We start from the raw sequence: 19,660 nt of genomic DNA on the forward strand, positions 1-19,660 counted from the left end.
TCAAGCTGTGGGTCAGATTCAGTGGACCTGAGAAGCATTAAAATTATCCAAAGGTCCACATTATAGCAATAGTAGAACCCAATCTGGTTTCAAAAAAGTGAAAAAGCAACAATGGAGATTTTTCAGCGGCTTGGACGATATATTTTATATAAAACCTAAATTAGGACTTCGTCTGGTCCAGTAAATTAGCGCGCTGCCGCTATGAGCCAAAGGTCACTGGTTTGAGTCCCGAATGATGCGGCCTGCCATCAGTAGCTGGAGCCTGAGAGCACACAATTCATGCCATGCTCTTTCTGGGTGGGTAGATGGTGCTCTATCCCCACAGCATTTCAGTGCTTAACGGAGCTTAATAAAAATACTGTGATTGTTTGTATTTTAGTCTCAAATACCTCATTCCTCCCTATATTCCGATCTGCAGAAGTATTAAACAGAGCTGATAGTTTATTGTATGTACTTTTTTGCATCGTATGTACTAAGCATATTGAGGATATTGAAAGTGCTTAATAAACACTGATCAGCTGCAGGTTTCATTACGAACAGTGTGATTAGAGTGGTTTAATTAGATGAAGAGCAGATCACTGAGTATCTGAATAATATTTTTTTTTAGGAATCTGTACATCTGTATATGTATTTAGTCTGTGGTTTATTGTACCGTGATGAATATCACGTATTGTGAAAAATGTCTTTAAATATTGTGATGTAGTATTTATACCACATCACCCAGACATTCTCTTGTTATGAGGTGGAAATATGTTCAAAGACATGTGTAGTGTTTGACTGAGACCAGCAGTTGGCACTGTTTACGACGTGGTGTAAATGTTAATTACTCTCCAAAACTGTAGGGGGAGCCCAGGAGCAAAAAATACCAATCCCTGCATGACGCTGCTTTAAGTGGTTCAATGATTAGGCCTAGTTCCAGACTACACAGCTTTTTCAATGGAGAATATCCATTTAGAATGTTGCATGGTCCAAATCACTCCGATCAGTATTAAGAACACTTATTTTTCCTAATTTGGGTAAAATAAATGTCTAAACACTTTAAGACAGAACAGTCCATCATGCAGAGCTCCTCCTCCTGACCATCTGCATGATTACTGAAAAGTATTAATGGATGTCAGCTGAAGCCATTTCCTGAGAACGACCCAGTGTAGGATGTACAGTACAGTAGTATATGGAGTTATGCCCATACCAACAACCCAACAAGTCCATTTCATTAAAGGGCGGGACTTCCCCGTAATACTTCCACAATGCCCAGTGTTCCAATCCATCCCATTTATAATTCAGTCAGTCAATCTTTCACCTATTAAAAGAGCTCTGTGTCCACCACTCAAAATGCCTTACGCCACCACGTCGACCATAATTACTGGCACATTCTCCGCATTTCGGAGGATTCCCGGAACGTCCCTGACGTCTTGTTATCCCTTACTGCTTGGAAAACTGTACACTCCTACAGATAAAGGTGCTTCAAGTGGTTCTTCTAGCCATAGAAGCACAGCTTCTACATACCCGCACAGCTTGTCTAGTCCCTGTACTAGACAAAAGAAAGTACTGCCAAAAGAATAGGACCCTCTGAGGTAGATATTCATGAAGCTACAGGCACTATGCCTAATGCCAGGCGTGGACTAGGGAGGAAAAAAGCCCCACAGCATTGAGCTGTGGAGCAGTGGAAGGTAAGGTGGGGTGGTGATCATCCAATACCCTGACCTCATTAATGCTCTTTTTGCTGAATGCAATCAAATCCTCATAGCAATGTTAGTGGAAAGCCTTCCCTAATTGGTTCTGCAAAGAGATCGGCCACTTTAGCCCTGTCCACTCTTTAGGGAGCAGTATCTCCCTGAATCTCCTCACACTCACCCAGCAGGTCTCCAGAGAAGTTCACCGGCAGGACGATGCCCACCGACAGCACGCCCACCACCACCAGCAGTCCGATGATGTGCCGCTGGAAGGAGAGATAGTGCACGGCATCTTCCCCACACTTCTCGCGGATCTCTTCATCCCTACAGAACGGGGGTATGCATGAGTGAAAATCCATGTGACACAGCATGGCACAGTTTCCACATACAAGACCTCATACAGTAGCGCTCCCGTTAAAGCGTTGTTCACCAGCTGTATGTCTGAAACAGGCTAAGATAGAGCGTTACTGGCTGAAGTAACCCTGCTGAGGTAAAAGAACATTGCATGGAACCCGCATAAATAGGCAGAATTAAATGCTTCCCAAAAAGTCATGCACTAGCCCCAGGGAAAGTAAACACACGCTGCTAAATGAAAAGACGAAACTCCTCCCCGCTACCACCCCTCATCACCCCCAGGCTCCAGCAGCAACGGCGCTCATGCTGAAATTAAAGAGCTACTTACTTTATTCTGAAGATGGCCGTCAGCCAAGAGCAGAAACCCTGCAGAAACAGCAGATACAATTATCAGTTATGAACAGAGCACACACACACACACACACACACACACACACACACACACACACACACACACACACACACACACCATACAGATGTACAGTTGTGGTTGGAAGTTTACATACAATCGTTATAGACACGCAGGGAATGGCAATATTGGGGTTTCAATGGTTTCTTGCACAACAATATTTTTAGCTTTTCTGAAATGAACACGGGGTCCAAAATATACACACAAGGTCAAGAAAGGTCAAATATACATACACCCATTTAGATGAATGATTTAGTGGTGCTGAAAGCTCTGAAATGCCTTTAAACACACTAAAAGCCAAGGCCTCTTAACTGTCAGTGATCATGATTGGCTACAGTTTGTAGCCTCTCTGTTCACACATAACAAAAGGGGGTTTGTAAAGGTAAAGGTGCACGTATCTGACACTGTACTATGTACATTTGACCCATCTGTGGTAGTGAACACACACACACACACAAACACACAAACACAAACACACACAAACACACACAAACACACACAAACACACACAAACACACACACACTAGGGGCAGTGAGCGCACACACACACACACAGAACGATGGGCAGCCAACTCCAGCGCACGGGGAGCAGAGAGGGTGAAGGTCCTTGCTCAAGGGCCCAACAGTAGCAGCTTGTCGAGCCCGGGTATCGAACCCACAACCCTGTCTTCAATAGCCCGAATAGCTGTGAAACCGCTGAGCCACCACTGCCCCCTCTGTTTCTTCTCAATAAACTCCTCAAAGTGTTTCCACAGTGTTTCCACAGTTCCAAATGGAAGAACCTGTGCTTAAAAGTCAGATCTGTACCAGGAACTCCACCGGTTCTGCCATGACGTGTGGTCAAATTTCACTAGAAGCTTGTTGCTAAAGGCTACCAGAAGCCTCTGGTCAAGGTGTAACTTGCTACTGGACATTTAACCACATATTAAGTGTGCTGGATGTATAGTTTTAACCCCGTGTTGATTTCCGAAACCCAATTCATGTGTTCTGGAGATGTGTTCTGAGTGAGAAGGTTTTTTTTCTGATCCAGGATTAACCCCTGCGAGAGGAGACCGCATGAAAGGCCTACAGGAAACATGGCCACCTATGGCCCTGCCGCAGAAGCAGGATTAGTGACCTTACTACAGGCCTCTCCGTCGTCATGGCCACACCCCACACCCTCACTGCCCTTCCCCGAAGCGCCACACCAAGCTTCATCCACGTGCGGGCTGTGCCACAGTTACTCAGCACTTTCAGCTGCAGAGGGAAACGGGTGGTTAATGCTTTAGGGGCTGAAGGTGCATACTCTATCTCTCGCTCTCTCTCTCTCTCTCTTTTTACAGTGTGGTGAGACTTCAAGGTCATCCAACAGTACAAAAAGTGCCTAATCATCATCCATCTATGTGGTTTGTGGAAGGAGCAGGAGACTGGTCCCAGTAAGAGTGCTGCATCACATATAAAGCTCAAGTGTGGCCAGTGTACCGTGGAAGAATCAATAGATAGCAGAGGGGAAGTGAGGACTGAGCGAGAAAACTAGAGGGTGTGCTGAGCTAGAACAGCTCGGCTGATGGAAATCTGTGTCACAGGAGCAAAAGAGCGCAGCCTCCCAGAGCCTGAAATATGTGTCCCAGCCTGACAGGGCCAAACTACTCACGGAGGGCGGGTGATGGGGCAAAAATAGATCCCAATATCCAGTGTGTGTTGTGATATTTAGTTATTCAAGGTGCCCTAGAATGGAAAACTGTGTTTATCTTGGCAAAGTTCAATAATGAGACATACCATGAACCTCAAACACTGCTGTTCCTCCTTCAACAGCAAATCCCACTGCAGTAAAACAGAACTTTAATACGGGCTGATTCCAGAACCCCACATTTACGTTAACACAGCCCACCAGAGGAAGCCTTTTAAGGCTAAACGCAACAACTACTTTAGGGAATAGGGAAGCAAGGCTAAAAGCTACCAGGAGTCAATATCTGGCACACAGGAGCTTTTAGAGTGGCTCAAAAAAAAATTAATGCTAGACAACTGAGGCAAGAACCACTGTCCAGTGCACTAGAGCCTTTGGAGCAGCTAAAGGCTAACGCTAGGCCGACTGCAAGGACCAGGGATGTTACCTGGCGCACTGGAGTTTTTGGGGCAGCTAAAGGCTAACACTAGGCCGAACCCAAGGACTAACACTGTTACCTGGCGCACTGGAGTTTTTGGGGCAGCTAAAGGCTAACACTGGGCCGAAGCCAAGGACTAACACTGTTACCTGGCGCACTGGAGCCTTTGGGGCAGCTAAAGGCCAACACTAGGCCGAAGCCAAAGACTAACACTGTTACCTGGCGCACTGGAGTTTTTGGGTCAGCTAAAGGCTAACACTAGGCCGAACCCAAGGACTAACACTGTTACCTGGCGCACTGGAGCCTTTGGGGCAGCTAAAGGCCAACACTAGGCCGTAGCCAAGGACTAACACTGTTACCTGGCGCATTTGAGCCTTTGGGGCAGCTAAAGGCCAACACTAGGCCGAACTCAAGGACTAACACGGTTACCTGGCGCACTGAAATTTTTAGAGCAACTAAAAGCTAATGTTGTGCAACCAAAGCAAGAACCAATACTATCATCCAGTGCACTGGAGCTAAAAGCTAAAGCTAGGCAACCGAAGTGTGCACCGATTCTGTTATTCGGCAAACTGAAGCCTTTGGAGAGGCTTACAGCTAACACTAGGCGAACTAAGCAAGGACCAATGCTATTATTCAGTTCACTGGAATGTTTGGAGCAGCGAAAGGCTACCAGTAGACCAACTGAGGCAATATTGATTATGATACCTAGCACGCTAAAGCCTTTAGAGTGGCTAAAGACTAAGGCTAGGTGAGGTCTAAGCTAGAACCAGTGCTGCTACTTAACGGACTGGAGATGTTGTAGCAGGTAAAGGCTAACGCTAGGCAAGCAAAGCAAGGCTCAATGCCAAAATTCACCACACTGAAAGCCTTCGGAGATGCTAAAAGCTAAAGGTAGGCCACCAAAGCAAGAGCCGATGCTGTTTTCACCCACACTGGAGTTTTTACAGTGGTTCCAGGCATGGTAAGGTCAGGTTGGGACAGACACATGCACTACAGTATTCCCACTTACAATATCAGTGTACATCCCACATGTTTAGCCACCCACCCCTTTATAGATCACACTTCAGAGACTGAAGCCAACCCGGCTCCTCTTTCTGACCCTGCATTATTGAACAGGCCCATAGACAGTCCAGCGTCTCCATGGCCGAGACATACACTGCTCATTCGACTGATCTGACCCAGCGCACAGGGGCACAGGTGGTGTGCAGAATTCATAATGATTGACAGGTGTCTTACGTTGTCTCGCTGTTCAAAATCCACAGAGCTGGAGACGGAGGTCAGGCGCTCGTAACGATCCGGAGTTTCTGAATGCAGCGCTGAAGCCACACTGGAGGAGGAAAGAAGAGACAGAGAGAGAGAGAGAGAGAGAGAGAGAGAGAGAGAGAGAGAGAGAGAGAGAGAGAGAGAGAGAGAATGTGCAAGAGAGGTAGAGAAAGAATGATGAAAAAATGTGAAGGCATGACAGAAAGCAAGAGAGCATGAGAAGATATGCGAGTGAGAGAAAGAATATGTAAGCAAGAGATAGAATAGAATATGTAAGAGAAAGAATACGCGCAAGAGAGCATGAGAGAATGTGTAAGAGAGAATATGCAGGATAAAAAAAATAAATAGTAAAAAACAAAATAATAATATGCAGGATAATGTGAGAGACAAAGAATATGACAGAGATTGTAAAAGAGATGCACATGCGAACATGCGCGAGAGATACAGAATAAGTGCGATATGCGAGAGTGAATGTGAGAAATAATATGCGAGAGAGAAAAATGTGTGAGCGAGAACATGCAAGAGAGAGAGAGAGAGAGAGAGAGAGAGAGAGAAAGGGAAGGAAGCAAGAAAGCAAGATAAAAAGCGAGAGATTGTGAGAAAGGAACGCAAGAGCGCGAGAGAGCGAGGGATGGTGAATATACGAGATAGAAAGAGAGAGGAGAAATGAGAACAGCAGAGCAGGAAAGTGAGTGAAAAGAAAGTGGGAACAAAAGAGTGAGAGAAAGAGAAAAAGAGAGAGGAGGAGTGATGAGAGAAAGAAAAAAAGAGTCAGTGTGATCTGTCAGTAATATGTTGATCAATGTTGAACAGATAAAGGAGATGGTTAAGCAGTTTATTATTATTGTTATTAATATTAGTGTTATCATCATCATTATTAGTGTTATCTGTAGGTTGTTGAAGTGCTGAAATGGGCTGAGGAGTGTGGACTGCTGAAGGTGCAGCTGGCTGAGACACTAAACTCCCACCGAATCTGGGTCAAACTTTAGTGGAGGACAGAATTAAGTATTTACACTGCTGAGGAACAGTGAGGGCGGGCACCGCAGTTTTCAGCCTGGTCCTCCCAGCCTCCCCAGTCACCATTTCATGCAGTTTGTAGGGTGTTTGACAGAAAAACAGGTAGACCCACATACATACACACACACACAGTCTCTCTCTCTCTCTCTCTCTACCGAAGGTTCCTTCCACACATCAGCCTCACTGCTGAGGCCATATGAAGACCGTCCTCTGCAGGTCCAGCTGACTGACAGGCTAATTAGGCTAGCTGAAGTACAGACAGCTCCACACTGGGAGCTATCAGTGCGTCTCGGGTCGGGAATCTTCACACAGGCACGTTTCCTCTTTTATCCCTTTCTCTGAAATGTGGAGCCCTTGCGTGTTTCAGGCCCTAGCTTCCTGACTGACCTTTACTGAACTGAATGGAAATGTGCTGTCAAGCACTTGCCCTTTCTGTAAGTGTTCAGGTGACGACAGACCACTTCACCAATTCATCAAGGTCCTCCTGAGCGGTGCAACCGTTTTAGGCCTTATCCACATGTATTTGGATAAATTCTGATAGCCTACGTTGTTCTCTCAGAGTCTGTTTACAGATTTCACTTGTCCGTGTAAAAAGCCAGGTGTAAACACCCCTACGACGCATTGTGATCGGATTACAGTTGGATCACTTAAACCACATTCCGAGGACAGTTCTGAGGAGAACCCATTGTTTACAGAAAGTAAAACGGAGCTCGCCTAGCAGGGACGCATTAACTGCTCACAAAGTTAAGAGGTCAAATTCGTCAAGAAACAGTATAATGTCCAACATAGACTTAAATAAAGCACAAAGCTTTATCAAAATATTAGTTGTTTACGAACAACCAAGATTTTCACACTGTGTGATGTTCTCACAACAGGTCTCAAAATCAGGAAAATATTTATTTTAGGGATTAGGGATTTTTTTTATGTTGTCATGGCAATGCTGCCATTTCTGAATCACACACAGAGCCCAGATGGGGCTGAGAAATAAGAAGCATTTCTGTAGCTTTATTAGATGTAGCACCAAATGTAGCACAGAGCATTCAGCTGTAGTGTAACGAACAACGTAAACCCAGCCGTTGTCAGTCGGTGATCTGTTAAGTGTGATGTCAGCGATTTTAGAAGTTCTCAACTTCTCAAACCTCAAATTTTTTATGATTTTATAATAAAGGGTCCAGATACATGTGGACAGGACTAAAGCATTTTCTCTATCCTTGGGAAATCACAGATTTTTCGCTGTGACTCTGATCATATGCCCATGAAAATCACTGGATCTACATTTACAGTGCAATAACTACAACACTGCAGTGTCCAAAGAACTGCCAAAGCCCTCGGCTACTGGGTTCTTGTGTGGCATCAGAGGAAGCAACCCTCTGACCCCGATGGAGGCATGTGAAACATTTGTATGGGTAGGCAGAATCCTTCAGAATCCTTCAACGCAGCAGCAGAGCTGGTGTAATGGACAGCATGCCTGCCAGACAACTACACTTAACAGGACTTAAATCTGATTTGGTCAATAATAAGAGTGGACAATAGAGGCAGTGTCTCATTCTGAACTCGTTTCAGGCCCACATCATCAAATTTTTTGCATGAGTGTGGAGGGAAAGTCACGTTCACCATCTACTGAGGACTATTTCGGAATGTGGATGATTCCAGGATGGGCTACCACCAAATCACCAAATGGGGGGTAAATCACATCCATTGAGTGCTAGTCAAAGGGGACATGTCACAAGTGCCACGAGGGGGGGGTGGGGGGGGGGGTGGTTCACAGTGGCTAATACTGCAGCTACACTCGTTTACCTGTGCACGGGCTCATAGTTACCCCTTTCTTTTCTCCTACTGTAGTCGTTAAGGACAGACATCACACACACACACACACACACACACATGCAGACACACAGACAAGCAGGACAAAAGACATACGTTAGTCCACCCTGTTGCAAAGCAGAGGGTCGGTACATTGGGAGGTCATGTCCCATACAGGTCACATGCTTCTGTACACCACCTCAATGGATCTCGGATAAAGCAAGCAAGGTGTGACTGAAATGGGGTCCTGTAGCTTTAATTCTAGGCTATTTACATAATGACTGCATTAACTGTTTAGGAAGTACAGCCATTACGATTGTGTGACCATAAGCATTAAACACCAAACACCAGTGGGTCAGTTCTACTGGCAGCCACAGGCCTCTTTTTCACTGCAGCGCCAAATGGTTGCCAAGGCCATACCGTAGTGTCCCCCAGAGTACGGGTACTGACCCGTTAGATCGGTCAGTACCCGTACAGAAGCCTTTTGGTGTTGCGGAGCCAGAATGTCCCAGATTGTTGATTTTGGCCTCTCCTAATGTTTCTGCTCTCTCTGATAGTGGTTCTGTTTAGTGGGGTTTGATGCACTTGGCACTATGCTAACGTATGGCAATGGCTGTGTTCCTGGCATAAGAGATGAGTAACAAAATCACAAACAAAGTCCAGCACAGCTGTTATACATCAACTTTTAATACTGAAACCCTGCAGCTCGCTTTTAATTGTTTGCCTCATAAAGGTAATACTAGCTAATACATACTGAGAGGTTTTATGAATGGCTGCCAAATGCAAATTCAACACTTGGAACCAACCCCAGACCTTTTTCTCTCCTTAATGGGTCATGAATTAATGAGGAACCTGTCAACTAAATTGCTTATCAATTAATTGCCCAATGACTTTTGAGCCTGTGTATATATGGTGGGACTGTGTATTAAATAGCTGCAATTCCAGTAATATTTGTTTTGTCAACCCCCCCAAAAGTCTTTACTTCAATCACATCTTGTTTGCTTCATTTGCACTGATGCATTGAGGTAGTGTACAGAAGCAAAATTACAAACGTATTGACTGTCCAAATACTTATGGATCTGAATGCATTAATATATATATATATATATATATATATATATATATATATATATATATATATATATAAAAATAAATAAACAGCTAAAATGTAAACAAAGTCATTTCAAGTGGGTTTGGTGTGAAAAGGTTGATTGTACAGAAACTTGTTTACAAAGTTTATTGCTGAGTTTAGCAAAGCGGAGTTCGGTTAAAAGAGAAAGCAAGGAAAACCTGGATAATGGTTCGATTCCCGGTCTGGGTGACTATGCTGCGCTACACCAATGAGAGTCCTTGGGCCAGACTCCTAACACTACATTGGCTCACCTCTGTGATATGAATAACCTTGTTTGTCGCTCTGGAAAAGAGCGTCTGCTAAATGCTGTAAATGTAAATGTAATGTAGATATGAGGCTTTATCCTCTAAACTGGTGTGATTTGACCTTCTGTTGGCTGGACCACGGCCTGGGCTGTGGTGTTAAGCCTGCTAGCTAACTAAATCTAAGCCTAGCTGGCCTGCTACGAGTCCAAACCCAGCAGAACCGGTCTCTCATTTCACTTTTCTTGGTTTTTATGATCAACACTTGTGTCGGTAGCTCAGTAGGATGGTCTGATACTCAACAAAGACTAGCTTAGCGAGTGGGCTAGTCACTCATTTCAACGTTTCTTAGTCATGTTCTCATGTTGCTATGCTGTGTCAGATTTTCTTGAGGGTGAGTCTGGCAGACATTCCAGTACCATGCGAAGATGTTCCCATAGATCACAGGTTAAAAGGGTCAAATAGCTCCAAGACGTAGATTACAGGTCAAAAAAGGGTCAATGAGCAGGACCATCTGTTCTATTAATAAACACACAGACCTGGATTTAAAAAAAAAAAAAAAAAACTGGCTTTCTCTAGAACCGAGCATTTCACACCAAAACACTCAGGGAATGACTTTATTTACATCTCAAGGACAAAATCAGGCAAAAATTTGAAAATTTGGTGAAATTCCCCTTTAATACTTCTTAATAACCCTAATCACAACTTTAGCACACATTAGAATGTCAGGTCGGTTTTACTGGTCCAAACTAGATTTTGTTTCCACAAAACCAAGACACACACACACACACACACACACACACACACACAAAAGGCCAGTTTCAGCACACACAAAAGCACAAACCAGCAGCATGAGGCACCAGTGGTGTTGTGAGGGTGGGAAAAGTCAAGAAGTGAAGCACAGAAACACACAATCTACAGCAGATATTAGCAACACACTCCCAATTCCACTCACACACACATAAACAAACAAGTCTTGAGGAGGAAGAAGGTTATTCAGAGTTACTTCATCAGTTAGCAGAGCAGGAGCAGCCCAGATTAGAAGACATAACCCCTCAGACGAGAACAACATGGGGGGAAAAAAAACTAGACAAAACATACTATTCCCGCTCCTCCAGGCCGTGGAATTGCTTCTTCAGTCTTGGGGAAGGAAGGACAAAAATAGAGAGGTGGTTAAAACTGAGCTTGACCATGAATTCAAACAGCATCTGGAAGGAAGGCAGGTAAGATTAGCATATTAGCGCAGTGTATATTCAACAAGCACTGAAACACACACATCTGCATGTACGATGACCTGTAGCTGACATGGGATATAAACGATACACAGTGAAGAGTATTAAGAGGTGTAGAAATAAATCAATGTAGAACAGTGCCTCCATCATGTTTGACAGGTTATGCAGTGGTAGACTGCAGTTTGTGAACCTTCCTTGAAGAGCTCCTTCTACTAAATTTATTCAGCAACTTTAAGTTGCACCCATTGCTGTAACAGATGTGCAAATGCACACACACACACAAACACACACACACACAAACACAACCTGCCCAGGCCCTGTTGAGAAGTATTGCCAATAGAATAGGCACCATGCTGCCTAATGCCAGGCGTGGGCTAAAGGGGTGCAAAGCCCCCAGCATTGAGCTGTGGAGCAGCAGAACTGTATTCTCTGGAATGATGGTTGGTGCTCCATCCAGTACTTTTAGGAAGAGGTGGGGTGGTGATCAGCCAGCATCCTGACCTCAAAAGCAAAGCTCCAAAATCTAGTAAAAAGCTTTCTTCCCTGGACAAAAGCCAGATAAACGCCATCCTAATTCTATTTCTAACTGAAAGAGCAGGTGTCCCAATACTTTTGTCCATATAGTGCAGAATGATCTAGAGTTAAAGTAAAAGTAGAGTAAAAATGCAACAGTGCCTCCACCATGTTTGACAGATGATCTTGAATGCACTAGACTATGTTCATCTGCATGCAGAATAGCCTCAAGTTGACCGGGTAATACAATCAATACAAAGTTAAACTGGAGGCATATAAAATGTATCAGTGTATTACCCTGAAGGTGGAATTCATCTGCATTGACATCCAAAACTGAATGTTAGCATAGCATTAGCATTCAGCATTCTCTGTGCACTCCAGACACAGTACAGATTCGGGCCATCTGGGTCTATATAAGTGAAGATAGGGATAGAGGCAAGATCCTGTATCAGCATTGGCCTGTCAGCCAGCTATATACCTCGTGATGCACATGCCCACAACACAAACCCAAACAGCCATGCTGATGAAAAACGTCAAGACTTCTCCGACAATCACACTCCAATCAGCGTCAATCACCAGCCCACCTCGTCAATCTCCAAATTGCCCAGTGAAGCCGTTCAAAGGCCTCAGAGGTCATGTACTGCCGGTCTATCACTGCAAGAACCAAAGCAAGCTGGTTTGCTCTCTGCTGGAGGAAGTGGGCAAGAAAGAAAGCATGATGCAGGCAAGAGGAAATGCAGACTGTGGGACAATCCACAAATTCACGAGATAACTCTCTCTCTCACTTCCTCTAACAGCAAAGAAGAAGCCGTCACTTTTCAGGAGCACAAATTTACAAGAGCAGGAGGTGGGTTCAGCTTGCTGAGCTACACTGATTACTATTGTTTATTTGATTTGTTTTTATATTAAATACAATAATAATTGGATATTTATAATCACTAATAAAATCCAACTAAAATTCTATTATTTTTTTATTTATTTATGTTTTTATAACACCATAACATCAGCCATAACATTAGCACCACTGTCAGGTGAAGTAAAAACACTGATTATCTTCATCTATAGTGGCTTCATCCATCAAGGGGTGCGATGTACATATTAGTCAGCAAGTGACCAGTAGGTTCTTGAGGGTGACTGGTGTTAAAATCCGGAGAAACGCAAGCATAAGAATCTGAGCCACAGAACCAAACTGTGATGGCTAGTCTATGAAGGGGTCAGAACATCAGACAGGTCCTTTGGGACGTTCCTGACATGCAATGGTCAGTGCCTACCAAGAAAGGACAGGGTTATGGGCACCTAAGGCTCATTGATACAAACCTAGAAATCCATTCAAAGGTCTTGTGACGTCCATGACTCGAATGGTCAGATCTGTTGTGGTGACTCAATATTCTTCCTAGTCCTAATGTTATGGCCGATCAGTGCATTCTTCCAACTTCCCCTCGGCTCGGCTGGAAACGAGGGTCACCCACAACTGATTGATTTACAGCATTTTACAACCTTGTTGCTGCACATTTGATTTACATTACAGGATCATCTAATTCCATAATTGTGTCCCTAAAGCAGATAATTACATTTACCGCGGATGTCCTGATCCAGTCCTAGAGTGAAGTTGATTTCACACCAGACACGAGCCGCAACCGCACCACATGACACGCCGCAAGCAAGACGCGCCTCTATGATCAATCAATGTAGCCTTTCAGACTGGCCACATGTGCCAGGAGCCAGTATTTCATTAAGCTTCACACATAATACAATATTTGCTAACTAATACTGTAAACTACTGTTAGCAGCTCATTTACAAGTAAAGCTGTGCTCTAATTTAGCCTTTAAGCAATACATGGCCATTAAAGCCATCTGTGTACACTGTGTTCCCATCAAATTACAGCGGTAAATGAGAAGTGTGGTGGAATTCCATCTATGCTTGCAAACTCTCAGTCTCCCAGTTATAGGGACAGTGCATAGACAGTTGCGCCACCCAGAAGCCTCCACTTCATTTCGGAAAGTGCTGGATAGGAACGGTCAGTACTGGCCTTCTTCTAAGAGAGCTTGGGACATCTGTTGTAGGGCAGAAGGTCAGTCACATTTCATTCGCACAGGATTCAGTGCCCTTTTATTGCAGACCATAACTGGACAATGGAAAAGAAACCCTGAATCCAGCTGCCGTGTCCAACACCCACACATCCCATCCGCTCTGTTCAGAGTTCGACATTCACAAAACAGCAAAATCTAGAAGCTGCCCTGAAACACACTCACCAAAACTAAATTAACACCCCAGCCCTCCACGCCACTAACCTCCTACGAGGATGCGCTGTCTAAAAAAAAAAAAAAAAATTATATATATATATATATATATATATATATATATATATATATATATATATGTACTGTATATATATATATATATATAATAAAATATATATAATGAAAATGATACGCGGCATAACTGTGGAGCCGTGGCTCAGCTTCATTTCTGGGCTTATCATTAAGCAACAAGCCGAAAAAGCAGTCGGCGCGCTGCAAAATGATACGATGCGGAAAGCAGGGGTGGTTATTCCTGGCACTGAGGAGGAGAGAGAGAGCGAGAGAGGCAGGGTGGGAGAGAGAGCGAGAGAGAGCGAGAGAGAGAGAGAGAGAGAGAGAGAGAATGCGTGGGTTCTAGAAATAGTCGAGCACAGTCACACTGTGCAGGACAGGCAGGAATTCTGGGAGCGCAGTAAATATGCACACGGCATCTTAAAACAGATTGCTTTATGGAACAGATGGCATTTATGATTGCGGCCTAATTCACTGCCCCTCCCAGCCAAACTGGTGTCAGGGAAATGTGCTGGAGCTTCTTCAGCACCGTTTTTTTTTTTCCAGCCTAAAAGAATCAACGGAAGAGCAAAAGAAGCAATCCGTTGGGCTTGTTTGGCAGTGAAAGACCAAGTAAATACATACATACATAAGAAATGGTAAAGGACATAAGACAGGAGTCTATCAGAGTATTTCTGCCCGGCTAACAACAAACTTTTCTTGGACAGATTGGGCTTCGCCTCCAAGGCTAATGCGAAGCATGAATGCAGTTAAACAGCAATTTCCACGGTCAGCCTGGAGGCTCAGGCACTAACTTTGCGTGAATCCCTTCAAATTAGGGCTGACTGTTTCGGAACTACTGTGACTACAATGCAAGGACTCTGAACCTTCACACTTTTCAGTTTGGTCCAAACTAATGACTCCAATGGCCGGTTGCAGTATGATGTGTAGCTCCGCACATCCCCATATGTTTAAATGGCAAACATCCCATTTTCTGTTAGCTTTCCCTGTGCTAATATTGCCTCACGGAAATCCGTTTGTAACCCTTATTCTGACTTGGCTGGAAGAGACCGGTCATCTGCAGGACCTTTTCTTGCCTTTTTTCCTAAAGAACAGAAGTGAGCGGAACTACGGCATCCATATTTTCTAGTGTCATTGGTTTCAAACCGAAATAGCAGGTGTGAAACGCTTCTCATCCAACACCCTGACCTCACTAGCGCTCGCCGCTGAATGCAATCAAAGCCTCACAGCAATGCTCCTCCAAAATCTAGTAGAAAGCCTTCTTCCCTGGACAGTAGAGACAGTTACTCCAACAAAAGTAGGATAGACCCTTTTTTTTAAAGATCCTTGATTTTAGAAGAAACAATGAATAAGCAGGTGTCTCGATATTTTTGTCCATATAGAAATGCTATACATTTTAACTATAGAAATAAAAATCATAACATCTGTGTTTTAATATTTCGGTTTGAAAAAAAGAAGAAAAAAAAAATCACTTTACCAATAAGGACGTGATGGTAGCTCATTGTGGCAGATTTAAATAAAATAAAAGCAACTTTAAAAAATAAAATAAAGTAAATTAAATAATTTAATTACAATAAATCAATTAAATACATGTAAAAAAAAATAATAATAATATAAAATAAAATAAAATAAAATAAATATCCACAACCACAACAACCAGTGTTTTTCCATTCCACCAGTGGCCATTATGGGGAATAATATAAATAGACATACAATTACAAAGACATACATGCACACAGGTCAGCAGCTGAACTATTCAGAAGCACTCCTGCTTCCTTCGTCCCAGGGCCTGAGTGAAGATGTTAGTTACTAGCACTACATATCCAAGAGAGAAGATCCCACCTCACTCTAAAATAATAAAGGTCATAATTAATAAACAAAAGCAGTGGCACAGATCAGCAGAGCATCTGTAGAACTTCAGGTCAACAGATCGCCCCCATATCGGCTGAGGAGCTGGAGAAATTCTCACTGTAAGGAGCAAAAAAAAGGTTCGGCCAACAGCACACAGTGACCCATCAGAGATGGCTAGCAGGGATTTGCCTTTACCTGTCCGCATCAGTCACCAGAGCCAGCCGCCCGTAATCCCACGCCACCTTCCGCAGGATGGAGAAGACAAAGAGAAGAACCTGAGAAAGAGAACAAGACACAAGAAGACCGCCTCAGAAATCAAGGAGACGAGATGTCAGGGACGTGACGCTGCTACAGAGGGCGGATAATGAGATCGCAGGACGTGGAGATAACACAGACAGTGCTCATCTCTCACATGGCTCAATAACACGGTCACGGTCGTGCTGCTTCACGGCGGAGCAGCGTTCACGCTACAGTAACAATGCTGAGTAAGTCGGATGCTGCTCTTGGCTGCCGATTTATACTGACAACCTACCCCAGGCTCTACTCATCAGCAGGAATATGGGTCAATAGGATAGCACAGCACACAGCTGAGAGTGTTAGTAGGCTACACTGCTCTCCCTCTTCCTCTATACCTCCCTCAGCTACAGTGTTTGTCTCTTGGAAACTGCCATACCTGTTTCACTCTGCTGCAAGTGGGAAAGTTAATACAGTGACATGTAGCACATCTGTGTCAACCTGCTGATCTCATAGCGGCATTCTCCTCATCATTGTCATCATCATGTTTTTATTGTTTTATATGTTTATATTTTTTGCATAGCATACCTTACTCCTGATTTTGATCAGACCAAAGTGACAGCCACAATATTTAGTGCATATTTATATTTTTATATTTATATCATGTATCATAGCAGTTTCTTCAGCAATACATTGGCTTCCAGTTAACTCCCATACTGATGATAAAATTCTTGTTTTGCTGTATAAAGGTTGTAGATCCAGGGGCTCCTATGATCCACATGGACATAGGAAATTGCGATACTCTGAGATGCCGGTGCTGTTGTCCCGCCACCACTTGCACGCAATCACTCAGGTTTGTAAACGGTAGAGCAGACGGATGCCAGTATTTCAGGAGGGACCCGTGTCTGTGTTACCTTCTGGCTCTCTTATTTGAGTTCGGCTGTTATTGTTAGATCTGCTGGAGTCGTTGGCCACCTGATACTGTTTACGTTCTCTGTACTCCACACATTCACATATAACTAACTCTAATGACTGCCCACTTGTTCAGGCTGACGCTGATGGAAATTCAACCGTGGGGCTCTCTTTTTATCCACCACAGCTCAGCTGGTCACCATCCAGCTACTGCTACCTGCTTCAGACTAGTTGCTCACCCTCCATTAACGACTTTTACATGGAATCTAACTATCAATCTTCTGATTGTTTATTATTATTATTATTACTATTATTATTTTTTTTTTTATTATCCATCATCATTTCCTTTAATTTTTTTTACCATCACTACTGTGACTGTATAACAACAGTCTTATGTAGTGCTAATGTGACATTTCTAGCAATAATGTATGCGTGTTTTTTTATCTTTTGTCTTATTACCAGATGTATACTGTTTTCTGACATCAGCCATACAAATAAATTGTATATATTTTTAAATATTATATCAAATATCAATGCCTATAGATATACAGTCTTAGGCACTTAAGTAAATTGTTTAAAGGTCATTTGTTTGGGCAATAAGAACATGTATGATTTGCAATCACATTTCATTAAATACAAAGAGATTTAAAATAAATAAATAAAAAATAAATACATAAAGCAGTCAAAAATAAGAAGCATTTTTTGTGTTTGTTAATATTTCTTATTATCTCTAAGCAAAATGAAAGCCTACTGCCCAAATAAATAGCGTTTGCACAGCCATGTCCTATAAAAGTGGTTCTGCATTTACTACATTATTTTCAGACAGAGACCAAAATAATACGTCCTAACAATCCCCGTTTAAAAGTCCTGACAGGAGTTGAGAGGAGCTCTGAACTCACCAGGAAGCACATAAAGTCCAGGGCAAGGACAGTGGGAACTCCTCCGAATGGCAGGCCCTGGAGCACGGTGCTGCGAATGCGGGCCGAGTAGCAGTAGTCTTTGGAGTCATTAGTGTAGCAGTTGGCCTGGGCCGTACAGGCCGAGGACTCTTGTATCCCCATTGTCACCAGCAGCACACTGCAGACTCACTGTCGCATTCTGGTGAAGGATCTACAGAGCGGGACGGAGAAAGGGAGAAAAGGGAGATCATTGGGTTTTCATACATGGTCAAGATGAGATGCACTGACAAACAGACGCACGCGTTACTGATCAGTTAGATTAGACAGAGGCGGGGCTGCTGCTCGGGATCGGCAGATACTTGAGGATCAGGCTTTCCTACCGGGAGTCATTCTGGAGGAGACACAAAGCCGCCTGCCTCTTTTACACAGGAACTCTCAACAATGAAGGTGCGACAAAGGGTAATAAGAGCGATACCACAGAAGAAACACTTTTGGTTCTATAAAGAACCAGGTTTGTAAAAGATGTGGAAGAGCTGGGAGATATGGAAACATTTAAGATCACAATATTTAAAGACATTTTTTACGATATACGATATTTCATCATGTAGAGTACCGTGATTTTTACTCCATTGAATAAAATATGACTGATTACACTCTTTAAGCACTGATGATCTTTAAGCACTGACACTCATAAAACCATACTGTGTACCACCATAGCAAAATTTATCATGATACGACAAAATAGTCATATTGCCCAGCTCTAGAACCAACAGTGGTTCTTGGTTCTATGGAATCATCCAGAAAAGTCATTGTAGCACCTTTACTTTTCAGATTTTGGCAGAACATCAGAACATCCAGCTGCAGCATGAACAGTTTCAAGGCCGTCATTCGACGGTTTATCTGAACGTCTGAGGGAACCAGTTTCCTAGCAGCCACAACAAGTGCTATTCCTGATATCTACAGAGACGTGCTGCTTCTGCACTTCCCTCAACACAGCCCAATTAGCAGCGCTGAAAATCACACCATCACCATTTCACATCTGAACTGCAGCCTCTCTAAAGGAGCAATTACATAAGAGCAAGCTCTCCTCCGTCTGACGCAATGGAACAGCACACGCCTGCCCCACAGCGATGCCTGTTCTCCTCTCCATTTCAATCGGCATGGCAGCGATGGCCCATAGTGTCCGAGTACAGCCCACATCTCGTCTGCCAGCTCAAAGACCCCTTTAGCCAGACACAGATCTCTGCAGCACGGCACGGCCAAGCGCCCTCCATCTGGACTCTTTACGCCTGACCTGGTCGTGGGTCAAAGCTGAAGAGAGGGTGCCTAGAGTTTTACTCAGGCCTACAGTTTTGGACTGAACTTATTATTATGACAATATTTCTTCCAAGCCTGACAGTACCCTGTAAGAGTCAGGCCTAACTTGAGAATTAGCGTCAGAGCAGGGCTGCATGTCTAGGGGTGTTGAGCGCTGGTCAGGGCAGGCATACTGGGCCTGAATCAGCACTGGGGAAACATGAGCCACACGTTGGCATGGTGCCAGCGGCTTTGTTGGAACTGTAGTACAGAACAGACTGGGAGACAGACAACAAAACAACACCACCACCACCAACACCACCACCTCTCACTCACCCTCGCTCTCCCTCACTCCCTCTCCCTCCCTCTCTGACACACATACCAATAGGTCAATGTAATGGTGAGACTCTCGTCCAAGAACTCTGTTTGGTTG

The 19,660-nt window shown here is 43.8% G+C and overlaps 1 protein-coding gene across 3 annotated transcripts in view; it reads right to left on the bottom strand.

Moving 5' to 3' along the window:
* LOC140538456 (CSC1-like protein 2) overlaps nucleotides 1–19,660 on the bottom strand; it is a 63,522-nt gene that overhangs the window by 26,404 nt on the left and 17,458 nt on the right. For 2 of the 3 annotated variants that reach the window (XM_072661001.1, XM_072661000.1), the window contains exons 2-7: nucleotides 17,932–18,142; nucleotides 16,082–16,161; nucleotides 11,079–11,117; nucleotides 5,757–5,847; nucleotides 2,356–2,393; nucleotides 1,855–1,997 (exon numbers count right to left, since the gene is read on the bottom strand). In XM_072661001.1, the coding sequence (XP_072517102.1) occupies nucleotides 1,855–1,997; nucleotides 2,356–2,393; nucleotides 5,757–5,847; nucleotides 11,079–11,117; nucleotides 16,082–16,161; nucleotides 17,932–18,093 (553 nt within the window). In that variant the 5' untranslated portion in view covers nucleotides 18,094–18,142. The remainder of the gene's footprint in view (nucleotides 1–1,854; nucleotides 1,998–2,355; nucleotides 2,394–5,756; nucleotides 5,848–11,078; nucleotides 11,118–16,081; nucleotides 16,162–17,931; nucleotides 18,143–19,660) is intronic. The other variant, XM_072661002.1, reaches the window with a different exon arrangement.

The sequence above is a fragment of the Salminus brasiliensis genome, chromosome 17, assembly GCF_030463535.1.
Source record: "Salminus brasiliensis chromosome 17, fSalBra1.hap2, whole genome shotgun sequence".
NCBI classification, from domain to species: Eukaryota; Metazoa; Chordata; class Actinopteri; order Characiformes; family Bryconidae; genus Salminus; species Salminus brasiliensis.